This window comes from Saccopteryx leptura, chromosome 2 (genome assembly GCF_036850995.1).
Source record: "Saccopteryx leptura isolate mSacLep1 chromosome 2, mSacLep1_pri_phased_curated, whole genome shotgun sequence".
Classification (NCBI taxonomy): Eukaryota; Metazoa; Chordata; class Mammalia; order Chiroptera; family Emballonuridae; genus Saccopteryx; species Saccopteryx leptura.
This window is the reverse complement of record NC_089504.1, coordinates 354,859,721-354,886,430: the sequence shown is the minus strand read 5'-3', so window position 1 is coordinate 354,886,430 and position 26,710 is coordinate 354,859,721. Positions and strand designations below refer to the sequence as shown.

The following is a 26,710-nucleotide window of genomic DNA, read 5'->3' as shown; positions in this document are numbered from 1 at the left end:
GAATTCAAATGTCAATGTGTGCACCTATATCAACCCATACCTGAGGCCACTCTTCACCTGACTTCGCAGGTAAGGGAGCTTAACATTCCTCTTTGTTCAAGTCTACGAGTTAGGTTGAATAGGATTTGTAAACAAGAAACCAGACCGATTCATTCTCATAAAAAGAACCAGGTAGGAAGGAAGCTGCAGACGAGACAAACAGAAGTCACTCCATGTTTATTCGGTATTCAATAACTTTGCTACCCAAAGAGAAAACACAGTGTGAGGGGCCCCACTTTAATGAACTCCTTGCTTCTGGCTTTCCATCCTGAATTTCTGCGCCCATTAATCAAGGTTTGATACTGTTTCACATAGTACTTAAAATGTTTCCCTGAGATCACCGAGGCTGTGTCACAGAATATCTTGCCCTCCCAACATTCAGGAGAAAACTAGAAGCCTTCAGGTGGTGAAAGAGGCAGACAACTTAGGTAGAACTCCTGAGAAAATGTGCAGAGTCAACCAAGCCACCAATTGATATTTCCCTGGCTGTGGACTACAATCCCCTCAACATCTCCAAATAGTGTAGAAGGAAAGTCCTATTGCATAGAAGGGCCCTTTCTCACAGTGCTGTGTGTGCACAGCATCGTGGCTTTTGCTGACAACCAGAGCCATCCTGCTGCCTCAGTTTCCAGTAAAATGCAGAGCTAGTGAGGTATGGACCACCTCTCCCCAGTGGCACAGGAACGAGAAAAACCCAGACAGAGGTGATGAGGACAAAATGGTTGTGGCATTATGTGCTTAGGCAGGCCGACAATGGTTCTCAAGATGGTGAAATCAAAACAGCTTGGGATCCTCCAAGAGCGGGAATAGGCAGAGACTTACTGGATTCTCACCTCAAATCCCATCCGAATCGAGTCACCAAAGGTTAAGGCAAATGGACCTCAACACAGCCTCCCAGTCCCCGGCGCACTGGGAGTCAGCTCTGGAGGGGATGTAACACTCAGCAGTCCCCCCGGGGCCACAAGAAATCACCCTGTGGACAGCGGGCCGGTCTGGACTGGTCATTCTTACGCTTTGCTGTTGGTCTTCCACCCACCCATCCCCTTCAAAGGTCACAATGGAGTGACTGTGTCCCTGCTGAGGACTTCCCTTTTGAAAAATAAACAAGCAGCAGTTTCCCTGATCTGACCCACATTCAACAGTGGAAGGAGCTGGGGTCCCCGGGAAGAGAGAGTGGGAAAGGAAGCCGGGTGTCAGGTGCGCGCTCACACTCAATGCACACGCGCGTACACACACACACACACACACACACACGCACGCACGCCAGGCCAGCTGGAGAGGGTGCCGGCCCCTGCAGATGGGAAGCGAAAGGAAGGCTGAGCGTCCACGGGTCACGGCACTTGCGGAGACATCAGTCCGTGGGCACGAGGCTCCCGTCCTCTCTCTTAGGTTTTCTTGAGGTAGGTCTGACAGGCTTTGGCCAAGTCTTTCAAGAAGCTAGGAACTCCGTTCTGCAAAGCAAAGGATACTGTCACTGCTGTGTCCACAGAGCAATCACTCCTGATCCTTGAGGGTGTGGATAAGGTAAACAAGTTGGCTTGGGGGAGAATTTTAAAAGACAATAGGGCCTTGGACCTGATTTCACCACAATGTCGTCACAGATAATGACAAAAGGTAAGATCCAGGGCGTAGGTGAGACTAAGATGACAGAGGCCACTGTTGCAAGACATGGCCTTCTATTTTGGCTTTCTCTGGTGAAAAGCGAAGACATTTCTGAGTCACCGTTTCTTGAAGGAGAAAAAGAAAAGCTGGAAGATGGGATTGGGCTGGCTGGTTCGATTCTTCCCAACAAATGGAAGAACTCGCCTTACAGAATTAGATGGGTAAGGATTTGGGGCCATGAGGCTGGCTGCATTACTGGTGAGTTACTGTTGATCATTGTGCAAGGCTTGCCCCAAACCTTGTCTTATTTGCTCCCACTCTATGAGGTTGGTAATACCATCTCCGTCTTTTAAAACGGAAACACTTGATAGCTTCCAGAGATTTCACAGTCAGAGCAGGGCCTGGATTTAAAGTCACATGGGTTTGACCCAAAGCCATGAGCTTTCCACTCTCCCAGGGGGTCTGTGGAGCCCTCCGGCCCCTGAGACTTGTACAAAGCAGGCTCCCAGGCAGTGAGCTCTCCACTCTCCCAGGGGGTCTGTGGAGCCCTCCGGCCCCTGAGACTTGTACAACGCAGGCTCCCAGGCAGTGAGCTCTTCACTCTCCCAGGGGGTCTGTGGAGCCCTCCAGCCCCTGAGACTTGTACAAAGCAGGCTCCCAGGCAGTGAGCTCTTCACTCTCCCAGGGGGTCTGTGGAGCCCTCCGGCCCCTGAGACTTGTACAAAGCAGGCTCCCAGGCAGTGAGCTCTTCACTCTCCCAGGGGGTCTGTGGAGCCCTCCGGCCCCTGAGACTTGTACAACGCAGGCTCCCAGGCCGTCTCTGGGGACCGGGGCCTCCCCTGGAGTTCCCTCTCCTTACACAACAACAACAACAACGCTGGAGGCTCCCCCCGGGCTTGGAGACATCCGGCTGTCTCCCCAGCCAGGGCTGCCTGGCCTACTCCTCCGAAGCAGAGACAGGGCCAAAGGCACCATTGTTCCTACAAGGGCAGGCGAGGAGGCGTCTTTGTCTTTTGTCCCAGCTTCATCCTGGGTGTTGGCAACCCCATCCTAACCGTGGTCACTCAACCAAGCTGTTTCATAAAAAGAGCCTCATTAGGCTTGAGACAGCGCCGTCTCTTCGGCCTGACAGCCCCGTGGGCTAAGTCAACATTTGTCAAACACACCTCCCCCTCCTGCCTCCTGGGAGCTCACCTTGGCGGCCCAGTTAATGAGCCAGGACGGAATTTGGCCACCCGGGTTATCGAAGTAATACATGAAAACTAGAGGGGGGAGAAAGAAAGGACAATTCAGAAAGCAGAAAACATGTTAGAGAAGTAAATGACAAACCCTGAGAAACTGCCACCGTCAGATTCACACCCAGAAAAAAAGGAGGACGGTAACTTGTTATCCGCGGGGACTCCTCTCCTCTGCCTTGTCATTCGGGACATGTATGTACAGTGTGTCCGTAAAGTCATGGGGCATTTTTGGCCGGTCACAGGAAAGCACAAAAGACGATAGAAATGTGAAATCTGCACCAAATAAAAGGAAAACTCTCCCAGTTTCTGTAGGATGATGTGGCAGCATGTGCGCATGCGCAGATGATGACGTAACACCGTGTATACAGCGGAGCAGCCCACAGCCATGCCAGTCGAGATGTGGATGGTACAGAGGAAAGTTCACTGTGTTCTGTGGCTTGCTAAATTCGAATCTGTACCAAAGTGCAACATGAATATCAGCACATTTATAATGAAGTGCCACCACATAGGAATAACATTACTCGGTGGGATAAGCAGTTGAAGGAAACCGGCAGTTTGGTGGAGAAACCCGTTCTGGTAGGCCATCAGTCAGTGACGAGTCTGTAGAGGCTATACGGGATAGCTACCTAAGGAGCCCTAAAAAATCTATGCGTGAGACCACACCGAACTGCACTGAATAGGTATGAAACTGAGAGAGTTTTCCTTTTATTTGGTGCAGATTTCACATTTCTATCGTCTTTTGTTGCTTTCCTGTGACTGGTCAAAAGCGCACCATGACTTTACGGACACACTGTATAAACATTTTAAAAATCAGAGACAAGATATATTTTGCTGCTATTTATTAAACAACTGACACTTGGATATAGTCGTTCATTATTTCTCTCATTCATTAACCCAACGTTGTAAAGAGCTGGTGAAATTAAACCCCAGTGTATGAATGATAAAATGGAGATTCAGGAAAGTTCACTGACCCGTCAAGGTGGCAGATCAAACAGGTATCAGAACAATGGGTCAGATTTTGCCTGGGGTTCATGGCCACCCTCATTCCAGCAGGACAGGTGGCCTGGAGCCCGCCCCCAGCTCTTCTTGTGTTTGGAACGCAAGGTCCGCAGGACCGAGTCTCTGGGTTTTTGCTGAGAGGGAGCTGTGCCCCCAGAAACACTGCTACCAGCTCGTGGCCCTATCCACGACACCAGCCTGAGTCATGTCTAAGCGCCCTGACATACTGTGATGTACAAGAGGCCATCAAGGATGGAGTGAGTCACATTGAAGCGCCCCCCTCGCACTCTGGCCAGCCAAGTCTCTGGGGCAAACGGAGTCCCTCCCTGCCCGGGTGCTCATGGCTGATTTGTTTTGTCCCCCCGCCCAATCTCTGACCTCAGGGAACGAGCATCGCGGATTTCTGTCTCCCAAGCAGCATGGCCTCGTGGGGCGGCCGGGGCGGGGCGCCCGCGTTACCTCTGCTCCCCTGCTTGCCGTCGCTCTCAATCGCCAGGCTCTGCTTGTAGCTCTTCACCCGGATCACGCCCGGCCTCTCGGCCACGGGCGGCTTGGCGCTGCTCTGGGCCAGGACCACGTAGATCTTCCGTCCTTCCACGTCCAGCTCTTGCCGCTGCCGGACGTAGACATACTGCAGTGCCGGTCAAGGTGACGTCAGACAGGCTGGAGGGAGGCCCTGCCGGCCGGAAGCAGAGGGAGGGGATTCCTCCCGCCTGGCGTTTGGTCCCCTGCACTGTTGTCACTTCACCCACCCGCCCTGTCCCCTCACCTGCGCTGCCAGATCGTGCCTCATACCACCTGCTGTATCATCTGAGAGCATGCACTGCCCATGGTGAATCGTGCTTGATGTCTTTAAATATGCATCCAGGGGAAACCCCTCCTCCTTTCTCTAAGAAGTCACAGGGAGACAGCAGAGGATCGATCACCCATCAGCTGTGTGATCCTGGCTTGTTTACTCAACCTCTCTGAGCCTCAGTTTCCCCAGGTAAGAAAAAGGAGTAACACTGCCCGGCAGGCAGGCTTGGTGGAGGCATTATGGAAAGGCCGGGGCAGAATAAGTACTTGATAAACACCCCAAGTCCTTCCTCTTTGTCCTGACCTCGCACCCCCTGCAGCTCTAATTACTAATCTCTATTCACCAGGAACCAGCAAGCAATGTTACCTACAACAGGTGATTGTGGAGACACTGAGTAGCTAAATATTTAGGAGGCTGATGTACACGCTGTGGTAACACTGGCTTACCAGGAATAACAGTTATTTCACCTGAATAACCACAGAACAATGACTATGTCAATAACGCTGTCCTAGGGAAGACAATTAAGTCATTAGAAGTGACAGGTCACCACTATTGAGCCCTTCCCATGTAATGAACATGTGCTCTCCCTAACGCATCTATTTTGACCCTGACGGATCCCTGTGAGTTCAGGGTGAGGACCCCCATCTTACAGGTGAGAAGACTACATCAGAGAGGTAAAGAAACCTGCCCCAGATCCCACAGCCCCGCTGAAGTGATTACACCTGAATCTGAGCCCAGATACAGCTTCAGAACCTAATTAGACTTTCACAGGTGGACAGGGCTCGCCTGTTTGTCCTTGATACGTTCAAGCGACAGGCTTTTAGATTTAACACTAGAAGCAATTAAAAGCCTACGGCAATAAGAAATCACCCTGCATATGACACAACTGCATTGACTGTCACAGCAACAACCACAGCCCATGCCACCTCAGAGTCTCTGAAGCACCCGCACTTGTCCCACCCCTCTCTCAGGCCGCCCACAGGTAGTCTATTGTCCCCAATCTCTAAGTCAGAGCAGTAAGTTCTTAAATGTTTTAGGGAAGAAATGGCGTTGCTTTAGACTCTGGCTCTCCTCTCTCCCACAAAACAGAAAATGTTGTCCTACTTTCTCCCACAACTTACTCAGCTCCCGTGCTAGACATCACCTGACACACCACTAAGGAAATATTAACTTGATACATATATTGATTAAAATGTGGGCCCTGGCTAATTGGCTCGGTGGTAGGGCATCAGCCTGGCATGTGGATGGCCCAGATTCGATTCCTGGTCAGCGCACACAGGGGAAGCAACTACTGTATCTGCTTCTCCACCCTTCCCCCTCCCCTTTCTCTCCTCTCTCTCTTTCCCTCCACAGCCATGGCTCAATTGGCACTGAGGATGGTTCCATGGAACCTCTGCCTCAGGTGCTAAAAATAGCTCGGTCACGACCATGGCCCCAGATGGGCAGAGCTGGGCAGAGGGGTTGCCAGGTGGATACTGGTTGGAGCGCATGTGGGAATCTGTCTATCTCCCCTCCTCTCACTTGGAAAAGAAGAAAATAAACAAATAAATAAATAAATATAAAAACATGGCAGAGGTCTTTGAAGGGTGGCAAGGTCCAATGTGCCATATAGCCAACAACTGGAGAACCGCCAGTTCACTGAGGCCCAGAGACATGGAATGCCTCTTCCAAGGTCACACAGCAAAGCAGAGAACGGATGTGTACTCAGCCTGGGATCTGTCTCTCCAAAATGAATGTTCTTTACTGCACTATTCTCTGTCCTCAACTATTTAACAAGCCTCGTTGGAGAGACATATACGCATATAGAAAGACTAAAGCAACAGCTTCATGGGGTTGGTGTGGTATTAGAAAGCCAATGAAATAAAAGCCTAAGGAGCCCGGGTGTCATTCCTGAGACCCAGCAGTGTCCCTGTGAGGTCAGAGACGTGGGACCATGGGCTGGTCCAGATTACCTCCTCTGGAGACAGCTGCACCTGCTCCCACACCTGCCTTTACCACCCCCTCGGTGTGTGAACCTGAGTCAGCTGCCAAGCAGCTCTTTGCCTCAGTCTCCTTGACTGTGAAATGGGAATGAGGGTGCCCACCTGGCACAGTTATTGGGAGAATTAGAGAAAGCCACGTAGAACCTATGGGATTCAGTACGCCACAGTTTGTTGAAACACATCCCATGTGTACACAAACGACCACTAGTGCGTGGGAACTGTGCCCAGAAATAAACCCTTGTGGAGTTTCAAATCTAGTTGGGGGCCAGGGAGACACATATATCAGACACAAACACAAACACACACGGTCCTCTCTGTTTAGAGAATAATGACTTCAGAACAAACAGATTTACAGACTGTTAGAGCTGGAGAAGATCCCAGTGGTCACTTAATCCACTGGTTTACAAGGTCTATTTTTTAACCCACGAGACCCTTGGCTGAAAGGATCTTCTATGGGAATTCAGCGTGCAAAGTGTTCAGCCCCCGTGACGGAGGAGAAAGTGCCTGTCCGTCATCCCAACCCCCTGCCCACCCAGGACATCTCCATCCCGCCCTCCTAGGCTGGTCCTGGGTGGGCCTCCAAGAACCTTGGAGAGGCGGCTACCACTCCCACAGCCCATTCAACTGCATCAGAAGATAAAGAAGGAAATCGAGGGGAAGAAACATGCATGCAGTGTCCAGAGCCAATAGTGACAGAGGGACCACTGTGCAGTCAAGGAAACGTGAGGGGGTCCGAGGAGAGCTAGAGCTGTGGGGGCCTGAGTTCCAGTCCCCATTCTGCCAGGAGTCACCTGTCCGCAAGCCTCCGTCATTTCCCCCCCTAGAGACTGAGGGAGCATCTTAAACACTCTTTATAATAAAGTTCTTTCCAAGTTCCCCTTCTGTGGCCCAGCAATTTCAAGCCCTAGAAGATGTCTCAGGAAAACAGGAGCTGCCCTCCAAGTGACCACAATTCCAGGCACTCCACATGGTCAGGCCCAGAAGTCACACTCAGAGGTCTCTGACAGCCACACAAGAAGCAACAGCTTTAGCATATGCTTCCGCAAGAATCAAAGGCAATGTTGTCCACACCTGCTGGATATACCACCACTGGCCGAGGGCCCGGGGCGGCACAGCAACACTGAGAAAGCCGAGGCGCGGCGCCCCTGGGAAAGGATACATCCCTGTTGGACATGGGGAAAGGGTACTTCACCTCCCAGTAGACCACGGTCTCGCCGCCGCATTCTTTTTCATAGAGTTCTAAGGAGAACAATAGATGTTAGTGCATCTGGAAGCCTCTTTGGCTGCAATGAACACGGAGCCGAGGTAGGATGACCTCGTAGGGAATAATAAACCACTAACACACATAGCACAGAATTCTTCTAAAGTCAGGCATGCTCATTACCCCTAGAAGCTTGTTGTCTAGGGGCACCGTGCGATAAAAACCACGTAATCAAAATAAAAGCACCCAACAAGATCTGTCTACCTCAGAGCAAAAACAAGACTCTCAGGATGCAATGAAACACAGGCATCCAAAATTAAATGTTCAGGTTTTAAAATCAGAGTGACCACCAGATGTCACTCGAGTACCAACAGTTTTGCTTTTAAGACCTTTCTTCCCTCCAGATGTTATGCCGGGACAGCTGGCTCAGTGCTGAGTCCCAGTCTGCAGTGTTTAGCTGGGGAATCAAGGTTCCAGAGATAGCAGCATCCTTTCCTGAACAGCGAGAAAGTGGCGTGATGGTAGGTAGCTAACCTGAAGTGTCTTGCTTCTGTCCCATGTTCCCCCGCACTACCATCATGAGATTGTGTGCAAACAGCAGCTCACTCCTGGAGGAGGATCGCAAAGGAATCCGATGGCATGCACACCCTCTGACCCCAAGCTGCGCGGGGAGCTTCTCCCTAACCATTCAGAGAGGAAGCCAGGCCAAGGCTACTGAAGTAACCAAGAGAGTCCCTTGAGATGCTAATGGAGAAAACGTATTATATAATCCAGTTTTTGAAAGAAAAATCTATTAATGCGCTTGGCAGCCCGCTGGTGCCACTGAGGCGGAAGACAGCCCTCGAAAGGAAGGGAAGCAGCGGGCACCTGCTGCTTCTTCCTGCTGGGCACTGACTGCTCCCCCTACTTGGCCTAGCATCTCAATTCTCCTTCAGGGCCTCCTCCTGCCCCTCCTGCCCACTAGGTGTTTTAAGCAGAACTGGCTCAGCATTCATTTCAGGGCTGGGCAATTGAGCAAGACGTGGCCACGCAGATTAGGTCAGAGATGGTGCCTCTGGCCGGGGTCTCAGGTTGCCATGTGAGCAGGTTCAGGCTGAAAAGTGGTTCAGTAAAGCTCTCAGGGAGCTCACAGACTATCCGGGAGGATGGGAGTTAGGTCTAGGGCCTCAGGATTGTTCTGGAGATGCCAGTCTGCTGCTGATGATGGATCGGACACCACGGCGAGAACTGCTGACGCTGAGTAACAAACGTTAGAAGCTCCACAACTGTGTCCCCCAAAGTCAGGATGTCTTTGCTGTGAGCGCCATCGGGAAGTGGATTCTGCAGGCTGCCTGCTTCTTCATGTTGCTCCTTCCTAAAATGAAGCGCCATGTGCACCTTACTGGCAACTTCCATATCACGTGACCGACCCAGGGCGGCTAGGGAGACTGGGACGGAGAAAACACGGGTTCTCCCTGGGATACATGAGCATCGCAATTCCCCGGGGTAGGAAGTATTGTTGGAAACAGTAAGTGACCCAGAACCGTGACAAACGTCCACAGGAAATAAGAAGCACGTCATCCATGCTGAGCCAAGGAGAGCCGATCCTGGGACCGAGCTGCCCTTGGCAGGAACGTGGAATCCTTGTTCCTGTTCCTCTGGGGTTACTTCTGTGGTTATTTATCAGCCTGGGACCTCTGGGGGCCACCTCTGCCTGGCTGAGGAACCTGCCTGAGGAGCCGGTCAGCACAGAACAGAGCAAGAGATGAGAAATTATTTAAGTGTTGGAGGCAGCTCCGCTGGAAGCCAGAAGTTCTCAGTGGAGGGGTCCTTTTCTGACACTGGCGTTAGTGAGCGTTTTGGGACTTGAAGCCAAGAGTCCTGAGTATAGCACGGGTCTTTCCGAGTTTATGTGCCCCTCGGCCACCCCACAATTCTATTCCACGGTGACTGACACAGCAGAGGCCACTCCCAGCTCCAGTGGCAGGAGAGTCCTGTTTAACATCCTTTAAAAGGCAGGAGAGTCCTTTTTTTTTTTATTCTGAGAGAGTGAGAGAGAGGCAGGAAGGGAGAGAGGGTGAGAAGCATCTACTTGTAGTTGCTTCACTTTAGTTGTACATTGAGCTTCTTGCGTGTGCCTTGACCGGGGCGTGCCAGTATCCCCTTGCTCAAGCCAGAGACCTTGGGTTTTTTATGTCAGCAATCTCTGGGCTCAAGTTGGGGGGCTTTGGGGATCATATGGACAATCCCCAGCTCAAGCCAGCGATCACACACTGATAAGCCTGCGCTCAGAGCCAGAGACCTCGAGGTTTCGAACCGGTGATCTCAGTGTTCTGGGTCATTGCTTTACCCACTGCACCATCATAACTCTCCGTCACTTACAGGGTGGAATCTGAGAACTACACACTGACAGTGAGAAGAGACCTCGAGGTTTCGAACCGGTGATCTGTGTTCTGGGTCAGTGCTTTACCCACTAGACCACACTGCCCAGGCTAATGTCTTCATAACTCTCCGTCACTTACAGGGTGGAATCTGAGAGCTGCACACTGACAGTGAGAAGAGACCTCGGGGTTTTGAACCGGTGATCTCAGTGTTCTGGGTCAGTGCTTTACCCACTGCACCATCATAACTCTCCGTCACTTACAGGGTGGAATCTGAGAGCTGCACACTGACAGTGAGAAGAGACGCGTGGGGTCTGAACCCTTTTCCCACCCTAGCTCTGGATTCTACCGCCAAACTGTTCACAATGTGTACACATCATATAGTTTCACACTTCCCTGACTTTACTCCCACTGTTCTCTGGGCCTGGAATGCCCTTCCACCACTCCTCCCCTTACCCTCACCTCCTCACATAGTATTCTTGTTCTTTCTAAAACGTGGATTCAATTTCCAAAACAAAACTCGGACACCACCTCCTCCAAGAAGCCTTCCATGACACGTAGATATACAGGTGACAATCAACTTACAGAGAGAACCAACCAGCCCTCAGAGCACACTGGAGCCTGACTGGTGGTGGTGCAGTGGATAAAGCATTGATCCGGGACGCTGAAGTCCCAGGTTTGAAACCCCTAGGTCACCGGCTTGAGCACAGGCTCACCAGCTTGAGTGCAGGGTTGTCAGCTTGAGCATGGGATCATGGATATGAACCCATGGTCGCTGGCTTGAGCCCAAAGGTCACTGGCTTGAAGCCCAAGGTCACTGGTTTAAGCAAGGGGCCAATGGCTTGGCTGGAGCCCCCTGGTCAAGGCACATATGAGAAGCAATCAATGAACAACTAAAGTGCCACAACTAAGAGTTGATGCTTCTCATCTCTTCCTTTCTGTCTCTGTCTCTGTCGCTCTCTAAAAAAAGAAATCAAAGCAAGCTGGAAAGAAGATCTAGGAATATGCAAGAAATAGCAAAGGCACATTTCAGCCCAGCACTTAAGATTTTTATGTCAAAATTAAAAATGAAACTTAATAGAATAGAAATTAAACCTGCTGCTTTCTACTTTCTAATTGATTTTTTTAACACTAGATGTTACTCACCTTTAACATACTGGTCCCACTGTTTTCTGTAGTCTAAGTCCATATAGACATCTGCTAAGAGTGCCGGCGGGCAGTTCTCCAGAACGCCGAAGACTTTGTACTCATAAAGCCCCGTCTTCTGTGAAAACAGAACAGGCAGAAACAACCTGTTGAGTCCCAGCCTGAGAGACAGCTGGAGTGCACGGCATATGAACAACAGACGGCTGAGGACAGGGTGCACGCAACACCATTTACTGAGCACCTCCCGGGAGTCTCGGTGACGTGGTGGTGAAGAAGCAGAAAGGGCTCTTGCCCTCACGGGCCTTAAAGGCAGCCGGAGCCTTGGTGGGGGTACCGGCTATAGACACCATCCGGCTAATGTCAGCAGGATACAAGAAGGGTTACGTGGTAAGTGGGGCTAGGTTTGGAGGAGAGGAGTTCTAAATCAGGAAAGGTCTTCCATGGGGGATGTTTATCAGAACCTCTCGTCCTACACCTTAGGAGCAGTCGTTCATGGGAAGATGAGGAAAGACCATTCCTGGTAGGGGAAGGCCCTCGGGTGGACGGATTGGCCTGCTCAAGGGACAAAGGCCAGGGGGTCTGGAGAACGGTGGGAGGCGGAGAGTAGCAGGAGCTGAGGGGGGGGGAGCACTGGGCTCAAAGGAATTTGTCAGCCAGTGTCAAGGTGAAGTATTTTGTTCTAACTGCTATGAAAACCCAATGGATGACTTTAAAAGGGTGATCACTGCTCATGGTAGAGCGCAGATCCGAAGGTAGCAAGGAGATGGTTGGAAGACAGTGCAGAGGACCAGATAAGAGAAGATGGTGACGTGAACGGAGCTGTGACAACAGGGATGGAGAGAAGTCAGAGCTTTAGGGGCATATTTTGGAAGTAATGTCAACAGCAATCACTGTGCAGACAGGTTACTATGAGGATAAAGCAAGCAAAGGATTGAGGATAACTCTTAGAACCTTTGCTCAAACAACCAGCCAAATGGAGAGTTCCTTTTCCAAAAAAAAGAGAGAGAAAACTTGGGGAAGAGTTATCCTGTGGGCTGTGAGGTAATCGAGAGCTCCACTGTCGAGTTTGAGAAGCTTATTAAACATCCAGTGGGGGTGTCATCCAGGCAGCTCGCACTCAGAGGACAGGACACTATTTTAGATATCCATGGGGTACGATGCAACCCAACACACTGTTTGATCAATTCCAGGATAGAATTTCTCAACAACTGCTTCATTTTTTTTTTATATAAAGGACTTTTGCATTAAGGGCTAAAAAGGGGGAGAAACATCAGTTTCTGATCATATTAATCCCTTTTATTCAGGAAATAAACCATCTGTAGATTCCAAAGTACAAGAACCCTTGTCCGCAAGGGGACTGGGCTGGAGCTGGCCACACCACACATTTTTCACTCTGCACAATGGCAACTTCAAGTTCCTGACCCTCACGTTGCCGAGAGGGTCTAATGTTAAGATTAAACCAATGGCTCTTCCATTTCAGTGCAAAGCAAACAGAAAGAAAGCCTTTAGACACAACTTCCATGTGCTAACGCAACATTATTGGGTCATCTTGCATAAATGACGCCATCTTCTTCAACACCATACCAGAAACTGTAGAGTCAGGGGGAAAACATGGTGACTCTTTCTAGACATCTGAGGCTTCAGGGGTGTCCTGGCTCAGGTGGCATAACCCAGAGATAAATACTTCCCAGTTTAGAAACTGCAGGTGTACGTGAAAGTACCTGGCAAGCGGTGGGAGGTAAAACTGACACTGAAAGCACAATGATTTCTCCAGCTCTAAAAGCACCCGGCTTCTACCAAGGGCTACCTGTCATCAGTGACACACGAGGAGAACCGAACCCCTTCTGTGCTGTGCCACAGACCTCGGGAGAAACCGCCCCTTCTGTGCTGTGCCATGGATGCCCAAACAGAAGGCAGGACAGACCTCGGGAGAAACCGTCCCTTCTGTCCCCTCCCCTGCACTCACACATGGAAGAACAGTGAGGGTTTATATACCTGCCACGCATGTATACCCACACATCTTACAATCAGCTTTGGAAGAGAGACAATTAGCTCCCTGTTCAGAAACCTCCGGAGCCCCGTTTTTTCCACATACCCAGCAAAAGGGACAATTACGTCTTGAGATAATTATGTCCCCAGCCTTACAGGAGGAGTTCGCTCTGGCTATCTGGATAAATTAAGACAAACTGTTTCCTTAAGCCAAACTGGTTCCTTTCCCCTCCTGAATGCCATTCCAGGCTCAGTGACCTCAGTCCTGTACATATCGCAGAAAACAGAAGCCCACTGGGGAGAGGAAAATAGAATGATGCGATTTACGTGAATGCAGAAGAATGCGCTATTGTGACGGCTTCCTTTAACACTCCCGCGGTGGCCGAAGTGAGAAAGGCCAGAACTCCACAGGAACAAAGCACTGGTAACACCTTTCCTCGTCTGTCAATAAAATGTCCTTTTCAAGGGCTGGGTGGCCCCACCCTATTTCTTGGGTCAAAGTACTTTTTCACCCATTATTTCATCCAAAAAAAAAAGATCTCAGTAAACATACTCATGTTTTTATTCCATCTTTTAAAAAATACAGTAAAATTTTTTTATACTTACAGAAATCATTTAGAGTCACTATAGGAAAATTGGAAAATACAAAAAAAAAAAAAGAATAAAAAAATTGAAATGGCATGTAAACTCATAATCTGCAAATACCTATTGGTAATATTTGAGGCACTTCTTTTAGGTAAATAAATACTTCTGTGTGTTAGAAAAATGGGAGTAACATGGTGTGAACAGCTTGTATTCTTATGCTGAACAATATTATATTAAAGTTATGGAAAGATTACACTAAGTATTCTTTTAAATTATTGCTGTTTCCAAATATTTTTACAAATATAAATACTGCTGGTATTATCTATTATTTCATAGGGACCAATTTGGTCCATAATTCTAACTTTTTCAGTAGCGAAGTTAGAGATAAATTTTAAAGGGTAGTAACATTTTAAGGTTCTTTATACTTTTTATACATTTTTAAGAAACTTTGTACCAATTTATACTCTAACGAGTAGCGAAGAATCGGTTGGCCCACCCTCAGCCTGAGCCAGCACCCAGACCCTAAGAACCGACTGGCCTCACCACACATGGCTTCTGACCTTGTTCATTACTGTCTATAAAAGAAAAGTTCTTCTGAGCCCTGGCCACATAGCTCAGCTGACTAGAGCATCAGCAGGGTGGCAGGTGTGATCCCAGGTTGGGGCACATACCAGAAGCAACCAATTAACACATAAATAAATTAATAACAAATTGATGTTTCTCTCTCTCTCCCCCCCCCCCAATCACTAAATTAAAACAAAAAATTTTTAAAGAAAAACTCTCATGACTAATTCTTGAGACACTCACAGATCTATGTCTTCCTATTATAATAATCCCTCCCCCAACTTTGCAATAACCCTTTAGAATAACAGTCTCTCCTTGCTAAGTCCAGATCTGTTCTTATTTGACACGAGAGTGGAAAAGTAGACTAACAGCACAGTGCGAACAGGACTTAGGAACACTTGCAGGGAAACGGGACTGTGTGCGAATTCATTAAAACAGTGCAGAAGTACACAAGCCTCGCTCCAATGCATTGCCAAGAAAGAGAGGCAAGAGCAAGTGGCTCCTGTAATGCACACTAAATAGAAATATATTTCCCTTGGCAGAGAGGTGTCAGAGACTCCACACTGTGTTATAGAGAGAGCCGCCTCCTTCCACTGGGTAACTCAGAAAGAAAACTGATAACCTGGCTGGGACCCACGGCATGGCATCCTGAGCCTTGAGCAGAAATCAGACACAACCTGGCTTGGCAGCTCGGAGTGTGCTTCCTCCGCTGACCTGTCTGCAGTCGCTGCAATGGCGTGTACCTGAAGTCTTCCGATCACTGTGACCTGCTATAAATTATATCAACACTAGTAACCATTGCTCCTAGCACAGCGCAGTTTCCAGGTTACATTCATCATCTCATGTCATTTTTTTTTTTTTTAGATTTATTCATTTTACAGAGAGGAGACAGAGAGAGAGTGAGACAGAGAAGGGGGGAGGAGCAGAAAGCATCAACTCCCATATGTGCCTTGACCAGGCAAGCCCAGGGATTCGAACTGGCGACCTCAGAGTTCCAGGTCGATGCTTTTACCCACTGCGCCACTGCAGGTCTCATGTCATCTTGACCATAGCCCTGTGGTGTAGATAGAAACACTGGCATTGCCTCCATCTTTATAGAAAGAAATGAAGCATATTTGTCTGAGAATGATATTTGTCTGAGTCCCACGGCTAGTACTCAGGACAGCTCGGAGGGGAGGCACCAGCCCCTTCTACTCCCCACAGTGGCTCCTTATTTAGCTCTACGCTGCCTAAACCATCATTCCAGACCACGAGCTAATGATCAAGACAAAGAGGACCCACCGCATAGAGTGTTAGAGACAGAAGGGGCCGTAAACCCTTTCTGTAAGAGATGTCAGCGACTTGCCAAGCATCGGTCAACTACACTGTTGGTGGCAAAGCCTGGATGAGAACCTGTTCCTTAAGGTCCCCAGGTCAGGGCTTCTGCCCAGACCACCCAGGATGGACCTCCCACGGAGATGCCACCCGGTATCCCTAAGCCTAGTGTTTGTCCACCAGGCCTCCGACTACCAGAAGAGGTACTTTTTAGATGCTGCCTCGGGGGGGGGGGGGGGGGGGGGGGGGGGGGGGGGGGCTCAGATAAGAACCAAGGGAAAGGAAGGAACGGAGAAAGAATGAATATTACCACCTTCAAAAGTCAGGGGCGGGCCCTGGCCGGTTGGCTCAGCGGTAGAGCGTCGGCCTAGCGTGCGGAGGACCCGGGTTCGATTCCCGGCCAGGGCACACAGGAGAAGCGCCCATTTGCTTCTCCACCCCCTCCGCCGCGCTTTCCTCTCTGTCTCTCTCTTCCCCTCCCGCAGCCAAGGCTCCATTGGAGCAAAGATGGCCCGGGCACTGGGGATGGCTCTGTGGCCTCTGCCTCAGGCGCTAGAGTGGCTCTGGTCGCAATATGGCGACGCCCAGGATGGGCAGAGCATCGCCCCCTGGTGGGCAGAGCGCCGCCCCATGGTGGGCGTGCCGGGTGGATCCCGGTCGGGCGCATGCGGGAGTCTGTCTGACTGTCTCTCCCTGTTTCCAGCTTCAGAAAAATGAAAAAAAAAAAAAAAAAAAAAAAAATTCAGGGGCGGTGCTGGCTTTCCTTAAATTATGCCAAAGAGTCATCAGTAACCTTGTTGCCAGAAAACCCAGCCTGGGGCTCCAGCCAGGGCTCCGAGCCACAGCCGGGAGAGGGTCTGAGCCCTTCGAGGGCTGACTTCTCTTTCCTCCGCGGCGGAGTGGGTCTAATGAGTTGCTACCTGAGGAAGTGACTGTGAGGATTGAATTAGATAATCCACCCGAAGTTCTTAGCATAATAAGCATTCAGGATTAGATGTCACTTTCATTAATAAGGCTGGTATGATGATCTCCCTTTTCCCAGATTGAAGAACTCAGGATACAGATCTGTAACATCATGCGTATTTTTAGGCAAGCTCACATCCACGGAGTGCCTGCTCTAAGCCAGGCACGGTGCTTAATAATTAATACTCACAATAATCCTGGAAGTAAGCATATCATTGTCTCCACTTTATAAATGAAGAACTGGAGGGGGTGTGGAGGTATATAGTTCAGCAACTTGCTAATTTTTGAGATCTGGTATTCTCGCTAACTTGTCAACACATCAAGCCGTTACATTTCTTAGCAATGGTAACTCAAATGCATGAAAAAAGAAACCGTTCAATTTCTTTTCACTTGTATTCACAGGGTTAAAATACTTTGAGAAGCATTACTGACAATGATGGTACATTTATTTATCCTATGCATAATAAAGTCTGTAAGAGAGAAAGTATTTATACATGAGAAATATCAAAATGTCATAATGTTTGCCTTTGACATGACAATTCCCACAGAGAGGCGATCCCTGGAGGGGACCCCTGCTCCCCCGCTCCACTCCCCAACTGACCTCGCTCATTCTTTTCAATTTATGGTGCTTATTATCTGCGTTCATATCACTCACTACAGGACAGCTTTGATTAATCACATTTCCCTAATTTTGCAAATGCGCCCTGGAGTGTGCACTAAATTTTCTTTGCTTCTCACAGAAAAGCTCATTTCTATTTCTCAGGGGGACAGGTAGCCTAGCGCCCCAGCCTGCGACAGTGCCAGCCGTCCAGCTTCAGCCACTCTGGCCAGTGACAGACTCGACCGGTAGGAAAAGCAAGCATTTTTCACCAAAGAAACTCAGTTCTAATGGCAGGAACCACACCTCCAGCCGCCGCTGGGCAGTGTGTACCAAGACGGTGTGAAAAAAGACAGCTAGCTCAATCTGATTTAATATCTTAGATCTCTCTAAGAAAAGATGGTAGGTTCAATCTCGGTAAAATAATGAGAGGTAATACTGAGTGCTTACTGAATAGCAGACACTGGGCTGAATGAATGCTTCACACGGATGATCCCACTAAATTCACACAAGGATCATGTGAAGTAAACCCATTTTTCAGACAAAGAAATCGAGGCTTAAAAGAACTTCTGAGGAATATCTGGAAAAGGCTAATCTGTAGAGACAGGAGGAGGTAGAGCGGTGGTGGTCAGGGGTTGGGAGTAGGGACAGGGAGAGACTGCAAGTGGACAGGGCGTTTCCTGTGGGAGTAACACAAATGTCCTGAAATCGGATTCTGGTGAAGATGGCATACGTAGTTCCAGAAATTTACTAAAAATCGTCAAATTGTACTTAAAGTGAGTGAATTTTATGGTATGTAAGTGCTCTCTCAGTAGAGCTCAAATAAATGATACCTCAATCAATAAAGAGAGAGATTAGAAAACTCAGCCAAAGTCACACACTACTAAACGGCAGAATGTGGACACAAAGCCAGTGGTCTGAGGGCAGAGGTCATCGTCTGTGATACCGACTCCAAACTCTGAACTCTCTGAACAAATCGCTAGACAAACAACAAGCTGTCTGAGTGCATTGCTGTATTTAGGGTGACCGTATAATTCCCACTGGCACACTTTTAAGAGTGGCAGTCGTAAAAATTTTTGCTAGGACAATGTAAAGCAGGCCTGCAGTGGGGATACAGGGACACATGGTCATCCCAGCTACTGCTCAAAATAAAACACCATTTAATTTACCAGGAGCTTTGACCCTGGGTCCCCACACAACTTCGGCAGAGCAGGAATTATCCCCAGTTTACAGGTGAGGAAACTGAGACTCAGAAAGAATCTTGGGCTCATAAATCCTAAAATGATAGAGAAATTACGCATCAAAACTATCCTCCAGGCTGGGGGTTGCCAATCTGTTGGGCTGGCTAAATGTGAACAGTCCACAGCAAAGAATGGCTCTTACATTTTTAAAGGGTAATATACACTGCTCACAAAAATTACGGGATATTTCAAAACAAATATGAAGCTATAAAACACCCCCTAATTTCTGTGAGCAGTACGTATATATGTATGTGCCTACACACTACCCTCCATTTTGCTTCTTGGCCCACAGAGCCAAAAATATTTTCTATTTGGCCCTTCACAGAAAACGTCTGGCAATCCCTTGTTGGGTTGTCAACCTGGCCAGGAGCTTTCCGGGTGTAATGTGAAACTGGCCCCCGGACGTGGAGGCAGGGAGAGACTGAGGAAGGGACGTTTGTTGGTGGGAGGTGTAACAAGCAGGGAACTTACACATGAAGCTCCTCTTTGGCAGCTGAAAGATGAGTAGCTTCCTGCACTTGCCCGCCAGAATCTTACAAGTTTATCGAGAAACCTTAACCACGGGCAGTCACCTACACAGACAACCTCACCACCGCATTTCTGTCTCCAGGCTGTGTCCGTGGGAAGCCCCTAGTATTGGAAGGCAAGTGGTGTGCATTTTCCAAGCACACGAGAGGGAGCGAGGGGCCTCCCATGGACTGGATCCAGCTCACAGGTGAAAGCAGCCACATCTTCTTGATGACGTTCCCCGACATCCTTTTTGAGGTCACTGCCACCGCCACCCAGGAAACTATGAATTACTGCCAAGTCATATTGCAACCGCTCATATCAGAGAGGGACTTTTTTGTTTCTTAAACCTCCAATATATTTATATTTTATTTTGAATGATATTGGGGTGTGCCACTTAAGCTCAGACCACCCTTCAAATGGGAGTGGGGTCTCAACTCTAAACTTCACAGGCCCTCCAGGTGGTCCGATGTAGGATCCAGTTTGAGAACCACTCTGCCACACATCATTTAATTCCATGATTATCACAAGGGCAGCAATCCTAAAAGCTAAGTATGATCCTTGGTTTGCAAGGGAGAAAGCTGGGATTTCAAAGTAACGGAACAATAACAGCACTTGCTGGTGAGTGGGGCCCAGCCCCTCAGTGCTCTCCAGCCCAGCTTCAGCCCAGGCTGTGGCCTTCTGACTTCCTGGAAAAGCGAGGTAGGCACAGCCTGGCTCGCGGCCTCAGCACTAAGCGTTCCCTCTGCTGCAGTGGTTTAAAACCCATCCTGCTCACTGGAGTCTCTTGGGAAGCTTGAACAGTAAAAAAACAAAGACAAAACAACCATAACAAGGAAATCTTTTATTTTTAAAGCATTTCAAACATACATAAAAATAGAGAGAACAGAATAATCAACCCCTTTATGAAAGGGTAGTTTTTAAAGAACCACCTAAGTCCTACTTCAGATCAGTTAAATCTGGGACTCTCAGGTAGGGCTTGGTGATGTCGTTACAGCTCCCTGGGGGATTCTAATGTGCTTGGGTTTTGAGAAGCACCCTGGTTATTTCTCCTGCAGATATCTGAATGATGTAATCTTCCACTTCACTTCTTCCCCCACGCAGGGCTTCCCAAACTCCCCCATCTAAAATACAGTTCATCTCCCCTAGCGACCCCGCCCATCCCCCTACTCCTTTAGCCCACTTAGTTTCTTAGTAGCATTTTCCTCGCAACACTTCATTATATACTACGGGTTTACTCTCATCAGTGAAGGTTGTTCATTGCTCAGAAATATATTTCACTGAAACAGTAGCTCCAACCCCTGTTCCCTGCTTATCCCGTGTCAGGAGGGCAGCAGCACATGGGTGGCATTTGATGAGTATTTCCTGACTACATAAATGAATGATAGTGGTACAGAGTGAGGATTTAACTCGGGACTATCTGCCTCCAAACCCTATGCTCTTCTCACCACACCAGTGGCAGCCCTGGGCTAGTACTGCGTAACCTCCTGAAAGAGAGTCTGGTTCTTGCCTCGAAACAAGCTGTATACTTGGTACTGAGTTTATCAGAGTAGACTGGTTTGTGTCTAGTTACTAGTTATGAGGTCTTGGGTGGTTCACTTTAGCAACTCTGGGTCTTCCTTACATCCTTAAACTAGGAATATAAGCCTGTCTTCCAGATTAGTTGAGCGGGATCATGAAATGTACATGTGTTCCAGACAAGATGGCGGAGTAGGTGGACACTGCACTCACCTACTTCATGACCATATCAAAATGACAGCTAATTTACAGAACAATTCACCTGGAAAACCGTAAAAGAATAGCTGAACAGAAGTCCCATAACTAAGGATATGAAGAAGAAGCCATGTCTAGACTAGTAGGGAGGGCAAAGACGCAGAACAGGCTGGCCCTGCACCCAATTGTGACAGTTGAGAATCCGCAGGGACAGCTCAACTGCAGATGTACCCCTGAGGAGCGAGGGGCTTCAGCTCGGCGTGGAACACCAGAGCTAGGAAGAGGAGCCAATGTAACATCTGGTTGTGAAACTCAGTGAGGACTGCACAACCCTGGATGAGATCCGGGAGGCTGCTGGAAACCCAGGCTGCTGAGAGCCTAATCTGAGTCTGTACTAGCCTAGCAAATAGCACTCCCCCCGCCCCTGTGACTCCCGGAGACCCTGCCTCGCACAATCTACTTACCACCAGAGGCCCTTTCAGCACCAGCTCTTCTGGCAGCCGGCAAGCAGCAGCAGTCCCAGGGTGCCGTGGGCCTTCTGCTGATCTGCCTCAGGCCCACCACTGGTGGCAGCAGGCCTCAGTTCACAGCGTGGCACCTCCCAGGTGCATCCAGGACCATCACAAGCAGCCACCAAGCACTATCGCTTTACTGATCCTAACAGGTAGCCCCAGGTCAGCCACAGGCAGTAGCTGACCTTAACCGGCACCAGAGTCCCGCCCAAGAGGCCCCAGAACCAACATACCTGGTGGCCAGCTTTAGATCATAACAGACCATCACCTGATTAGCTTCACAAAGAGCACACCCAAAGGGACGTCTCAGCAGTCACTGGAACGAATCCTGCTCCATGTGATAGGCTTCCACACAGCAGCTCGTACACTGTCGTCGTGGTCAATCCTAAAGCCAGCCAGCCAGCTGGAGGGTTAATCCCACCCACTGACATGCCAACAGCTATCAAGGATCAACTACAGCAGGAGAGCACACACAATTTACACCAGGGACACTCCTGGAGAACCTGCTCAGATGAGCAAGAAGACTGTACCACTGGGCTCCTCAGGCCACTACATAAGGCCACCTTGCCAAGACTAGGAGATGCAGCAGCTCTACCTAATACACAGAAACAAACACAGAGAGATAGCCAAAATGGAAAGACAAAGAAACATGCCCCAAATGAAAAAAAAAAAACAAAACAGGGGAAATCTCTGGAAGAAGAACTAAATAAAATGGAATAAAGCAATCTACTGGGTCCAGAATTCAATACACTGGTTATACAGATGCTCAAGGAACTTGGAGGAAGAGTAGATGAACTCAGTGAGAACTTCAACAAAGAGATAGTAGGAACAAAAAAGGACACAGAAACCATAAAAAAGAACCAGTCAGAAGTGAAGAAGACAATTACTAAAATAAAGAATACAACAGAAGGAATCAATAGCTGATTCAATGAAGCTAAGGATCAGACGAGCAATATAGAAGAAAAGGTAGCAGAAAACACCCAACAACAGCAAAAATAAAAAAGAATTTTTTAAAAATAAGGATAGTTTAAGGAAGCTTTGGGACAAGGTCAAGAGTAACAATGTTCACATCACAGCAGTACCAGAAGAAGAGAGAGAACAAGGAGAAGATTGGGATCCTATTTGAAGAAATAATGACTGAAAACTTCCTTAACCTGATGAAGGGAAAAGACATACAAGTCCAGGAAGCACTTGAACATGATGAACCCACAGAGGTCCACACCAAGGCACATCATAATTAAAATGGCAAAGGTTAAACACAAAGAGAGAATCTTAAAAGCAGTAAGAAAAAAGTTACCTACAAGGGAGCTCCCATAAGACTGTCAACTGATTTCTCACAAGAAACTTTCAGGCCCGAGGAATTAGCAAGAAATATTCAAAGTGATGAAAACCAAGGACCTACAACCAAGAATACTCTACCCAGCAGGGCTGTCATTTAAAATTGAAGGAGAGATAAAGAGCTTCCAGACAGGAAAAAGCTGAAGGACTTCGTTACCACCAAACCATTATTAGAAGAAATGTTAAAGGATCTTCTTTCAGAAAAAGAAGGGGGAAAAAAAGAACATAAATATGAATAAAAAAATGACAGTGACTAGATATCTAATAATAATCACTTCAAATGTAAATAGATTAAGTGCTCCAACCAAAAGACAGGGTAGCTGAATGCAAAAGAATTATGTGCCCAAAATAGGAGAACCTAAATGTATAAAGCAAATATTGATAGACATAAAGAAAGAGATCATCAGTAATCCAGTCATAATGGGGGAGTATATCAGTCCACTGACATCAGTGGGTAGATCTTTCAGATAGAAAATCAACAAGGAAACAGAAGCATTAAATAACATATTAGACCAGATGAATTTAATTGATATCTTTAGAGCATTTCACTCCAAAGCAGCAGAATATACATTCTTTTCAATTGCATGTGCAACACTCCAGAATAAGACCACATGTAGATCACAAAACAAGACCCAGCAAATTCAAGCATCTTAACCAACCACAATCGTTTGAAACTAGAAATCAATTACAAGAATAAAAAAACAAAACTGAAAAACAACAAACACATGGAAGGCAAATAACATGAATACTCAACATGGAGTGGGTTAACAATGAGATCAAGGAGAAACTCAAAAGCTACCTTGAGACAAATGAAAATGAAAACACAATGACCCCAAATCTATGGTGTTCATAAGATGTACTAACTACAGATTAGACAGAATTCTCTTCCAGGAGGAAGGTAAAAGGTGGGAGTCAACCTGGAAAACAAATGAGGCTTCAGCCAACAGGGTCAGGCAGCAAACAACGCTGGGTAATGCTAGAGGTCAAAGTCCCAGGGGACACGATGTACCCTGACCCGGGGGGGGGCCGCCACACTGGCCCTCCATCCTGTCGACGATGTGACCTGACCCGGGGGGCCGCCACACTGGCCCTCCGTCCTGTCCACGATGTGCCCTGACCCAGGGGGGGCCGCCACACTGGCCCTCCGTCCTGTCCACTATGTGCCCTGACCCGGGGGGCCGCCACACTGGCCCTCCGTCCTGTCCACGATGTGCCCTGACCCGGGGGGCCGCCACACTGGCCCTCCGTCCTGTCCACGATGTGCCCTGACCCGGGGGGCCGCCACACTGGCCCTCCGTCCTGTCGACGATGTGCCCTGACCCGGGGGGCTGCCACACTGGCCCTCCGTCCTGTCCACGATGTGCCCTGACCCGGGGGGCCGCCACACTGGCCCTCCGTCCTGTCGACGATGTGCCCTGACCCGGGGGGCTGCCACACTGGCCCTCCGTCCTGTCGACGATGTGCCCTGACCCGGGGGGCCGCCACACTGGCCCTCCGTCCTGTCGACGATGTACCCTGACCCGGGGGGCTGCCACACTGGCCCTCCGTCCTGTCAGCTGAGGTTCGGTGGCACACCTATGGGAATCTTATGGCCCTCCAAATATACAACAGCTCTCTAATTTACATCTGTGTGCCATGACTGTCCTCAATCCCAGAACGGGTAGAACGTGCAGTATGGTCAGTAGGGATAGGAACTGTTCTGAATGCCACACAGGTCCTCCCCACAGGAGGGAAGTGGTCCCTGCTACATAACAACACACAATGGAAACAATACACAAAACAAAGTCAGTCCCTCTGTCTCAGCTCACAGGCAATGGATCCTGTGGGCTAAAAGGCACAAAAGAAAAAAAACCCCACAGGCACATGGGGTGAGGGGAGTATAGGGTGGTGGGAGGACAGGAGCTGTATGCACAAGTCATGGGAGACAGAGCTGGAAATGTGAGTTAAGACCAAACTAGTTCAGGTTAGACTGCCAGCAGCACTTGCCTTCTTTCTGAGAGGCAACAGAGGAGCATATTTCTTACACAGGTCTGGAGCAAGACAGCTGAGTTCTGGTTCCAGATTCATTTCCATATAGGTAAAAAAAAAAAGTGCTAACCATAGTACCTTATCTTAGGGCTAATGTGAGGATTAAGTCACTACCTGCCAAGTCTTAAGCAGTGCTTGGAATATAAGAAAGCACAAAGTGTACTGGCTATTAGAATAGTTACTATTAATTTTGCAATCAACAATGCCACTGAGATGGGAGTGATAAGGCCCCTCCAGTGCTCGATTAGGCTGAAAGGTATAGGATGGAAGGCGGGGAGACTAGTTAAGAGGTCACTGCAATTCCAGGCGAGAGGTGCCATCCGAAGGGCAAACAGAGCAGGGGTCTCCAAACTTTTTACACAGGGGGGCAGTTCACTGTCCCTCAGACCATTGGAGGGCTGCCAAATACAGTGGTCCTCTCACTGACCACCAATGAAAGAGGTGCCCCCTTCCAGAAGTGCAGTGGGGGCTGGATAAATGGCCTCAGGGGGCCGCATTGCGGCCCGCAGGCCGTAGTTTGGGGCCACCTGAAAAGTAAACGGAAGGGAAATGGGTCAAATGTCAGGCGCATCTGGGAAATCCAACTGACAAAATCTGGCAAATGCCTGGATGTGGCTGGTGAAAGCGACATGGAATAATAAGAGAGAAGATAAGTGGATTCTGTCTGAACACATGCCCATTTTTGCACCAAGATAACTGATGGAATTATACTAGGAAATTAATTCTGTCTGCTCCAGAATGTGAACTTCTGTTCACCTAGTTAGAACCAACGGCATAACAAGACAAGCAGAGCTCCAACCTGCTCTGACACCATAATACTCCGGTCCTTAACCAGGAAACCAAAATTTCACCTACCTTGCGTAAGGGTGACTTTTAACCTACTTGTCATGAACTGCTATCCCACAGAGCAACTGATGACAGGGTTCAGGTGCAATCTGACCCTTTCACCTGATGGCTACCTGCTTCCAAAGGCCTGAAGGAACGACTGGAGACTTGCTTAATAACTACCTCCATTCCTCCTAGGCTTTGACGCTTAGACTCAAGTTATTAAGTGCAATTTACCAGGAAGAGGCAGCAGCCCAAAGAAGCAAGTCACTAAAATGGCTAGAGATGATTGTAGGTCTTTCCTCGGGGCCACTCCTGTCCACACACATTAGCCACCCTGCACATCTGGCCTCTGAAAAGTCCAGTCTCTTTTTCCCCTTATATTCAAACTCAGGGACACTACCCACACGCACACGCCGCTGGCACCCAGCCCGGAGGTGCATGGGGCTAAGAATCGGCAGACCCCTGTTTTAACTTCACCGTTAACTCTAACGAACTACACCCCCGTGGGGCCTCGGACTTAAGGCTGAATTCTGATTCCTAAACTCAGCTCGGTGCACAGGACGGTCAGCTGGAGGCACCGCCCCCGCGATCGCTCCTCCCAGCTGCAGAAGACCCGCCCGGGTCCAGCCTTCCGCGGCTGCAGCCCCTCAGTCCCCGCGCGGAGGGCGGCCCCGGAACGCTGCAGCCCCGCGGTCCTCCAGCAGGCCGGCCGCTACCTGGTCCAGCAGCCGGTAGATGCTGAAGCCCAAGGTCTCCACCAGCAGCTTCCAGTCGGCCCCGGCCAGCGCGGGCTGCTGGAGCTCGGCACAGGCCTCCCGGAACTGCTCCTGGGAGAAGCCACCGGCCATAGGAGAGTCCATCCTTCCGCAGCCACCGCTCCTCCGCCTGCAGGGGAGGCGGTTGGAAGCCTTGATGTAGGGTCGGGGGCGGGGCGAAAGGATGGCCCAGAGTGATTGGCAGGGAACAGAGAAGTGAAAGAGGGGAAGGTGGGACTCAGTGGGGAGGAGGAGTCTAGGGGAGGCGGAGCCAGGACGGGGGCGGGGCTAGAGAACTGGGCGGAGCTGAGCAAGAGAAGAGGGAGACTGGAAAAAAGTCAAACGAGAAAAATTGGATTGAGCTAGGAAGTGGGGAGGCTTATTTATAGATGGAAGGAAGAAGGAAGACATT

The 26,710-nt window shown here is 49.1% G+C and overlaps 1 protein-coding gene across 1 annotated transcript; it reads right to left on the bottom strand.

Moving 5' to 3' along the window:
• Nucleotides 1-201: 201 nt before the first annotated feature.
• On the bottom strand, nucleotides 202-26,440 carry PCTP (phosphatidylcholine transfer protein). Its single transcript, XM_066364625.1, has 6 exons — nucleotides 26,260-26,440; nucleotides 11,364-11,481; nucleotides 7,816-7,895; nucleotides 4,338-4,509; nucleotides 2,836-2,903; nucleotides 202-1,490 (listed from the first exon to the last, which is right to left on the bottom strand). The coding sequence occupies exons 1-6, from the start codon at nucleotides 26,401-26,403 to the stop codon at nucleotides 1,425-1,427; spliced, it is 648 nt and encodes a 215-aa protein (XP_066220722.1). The 5' UTR covers nucleotides 26,404-26,440; the 3' UTR covers nucleotides 202-1,424.
• Nucleotides 26,441-26,710: the final 270 nt, after the last annotated feature.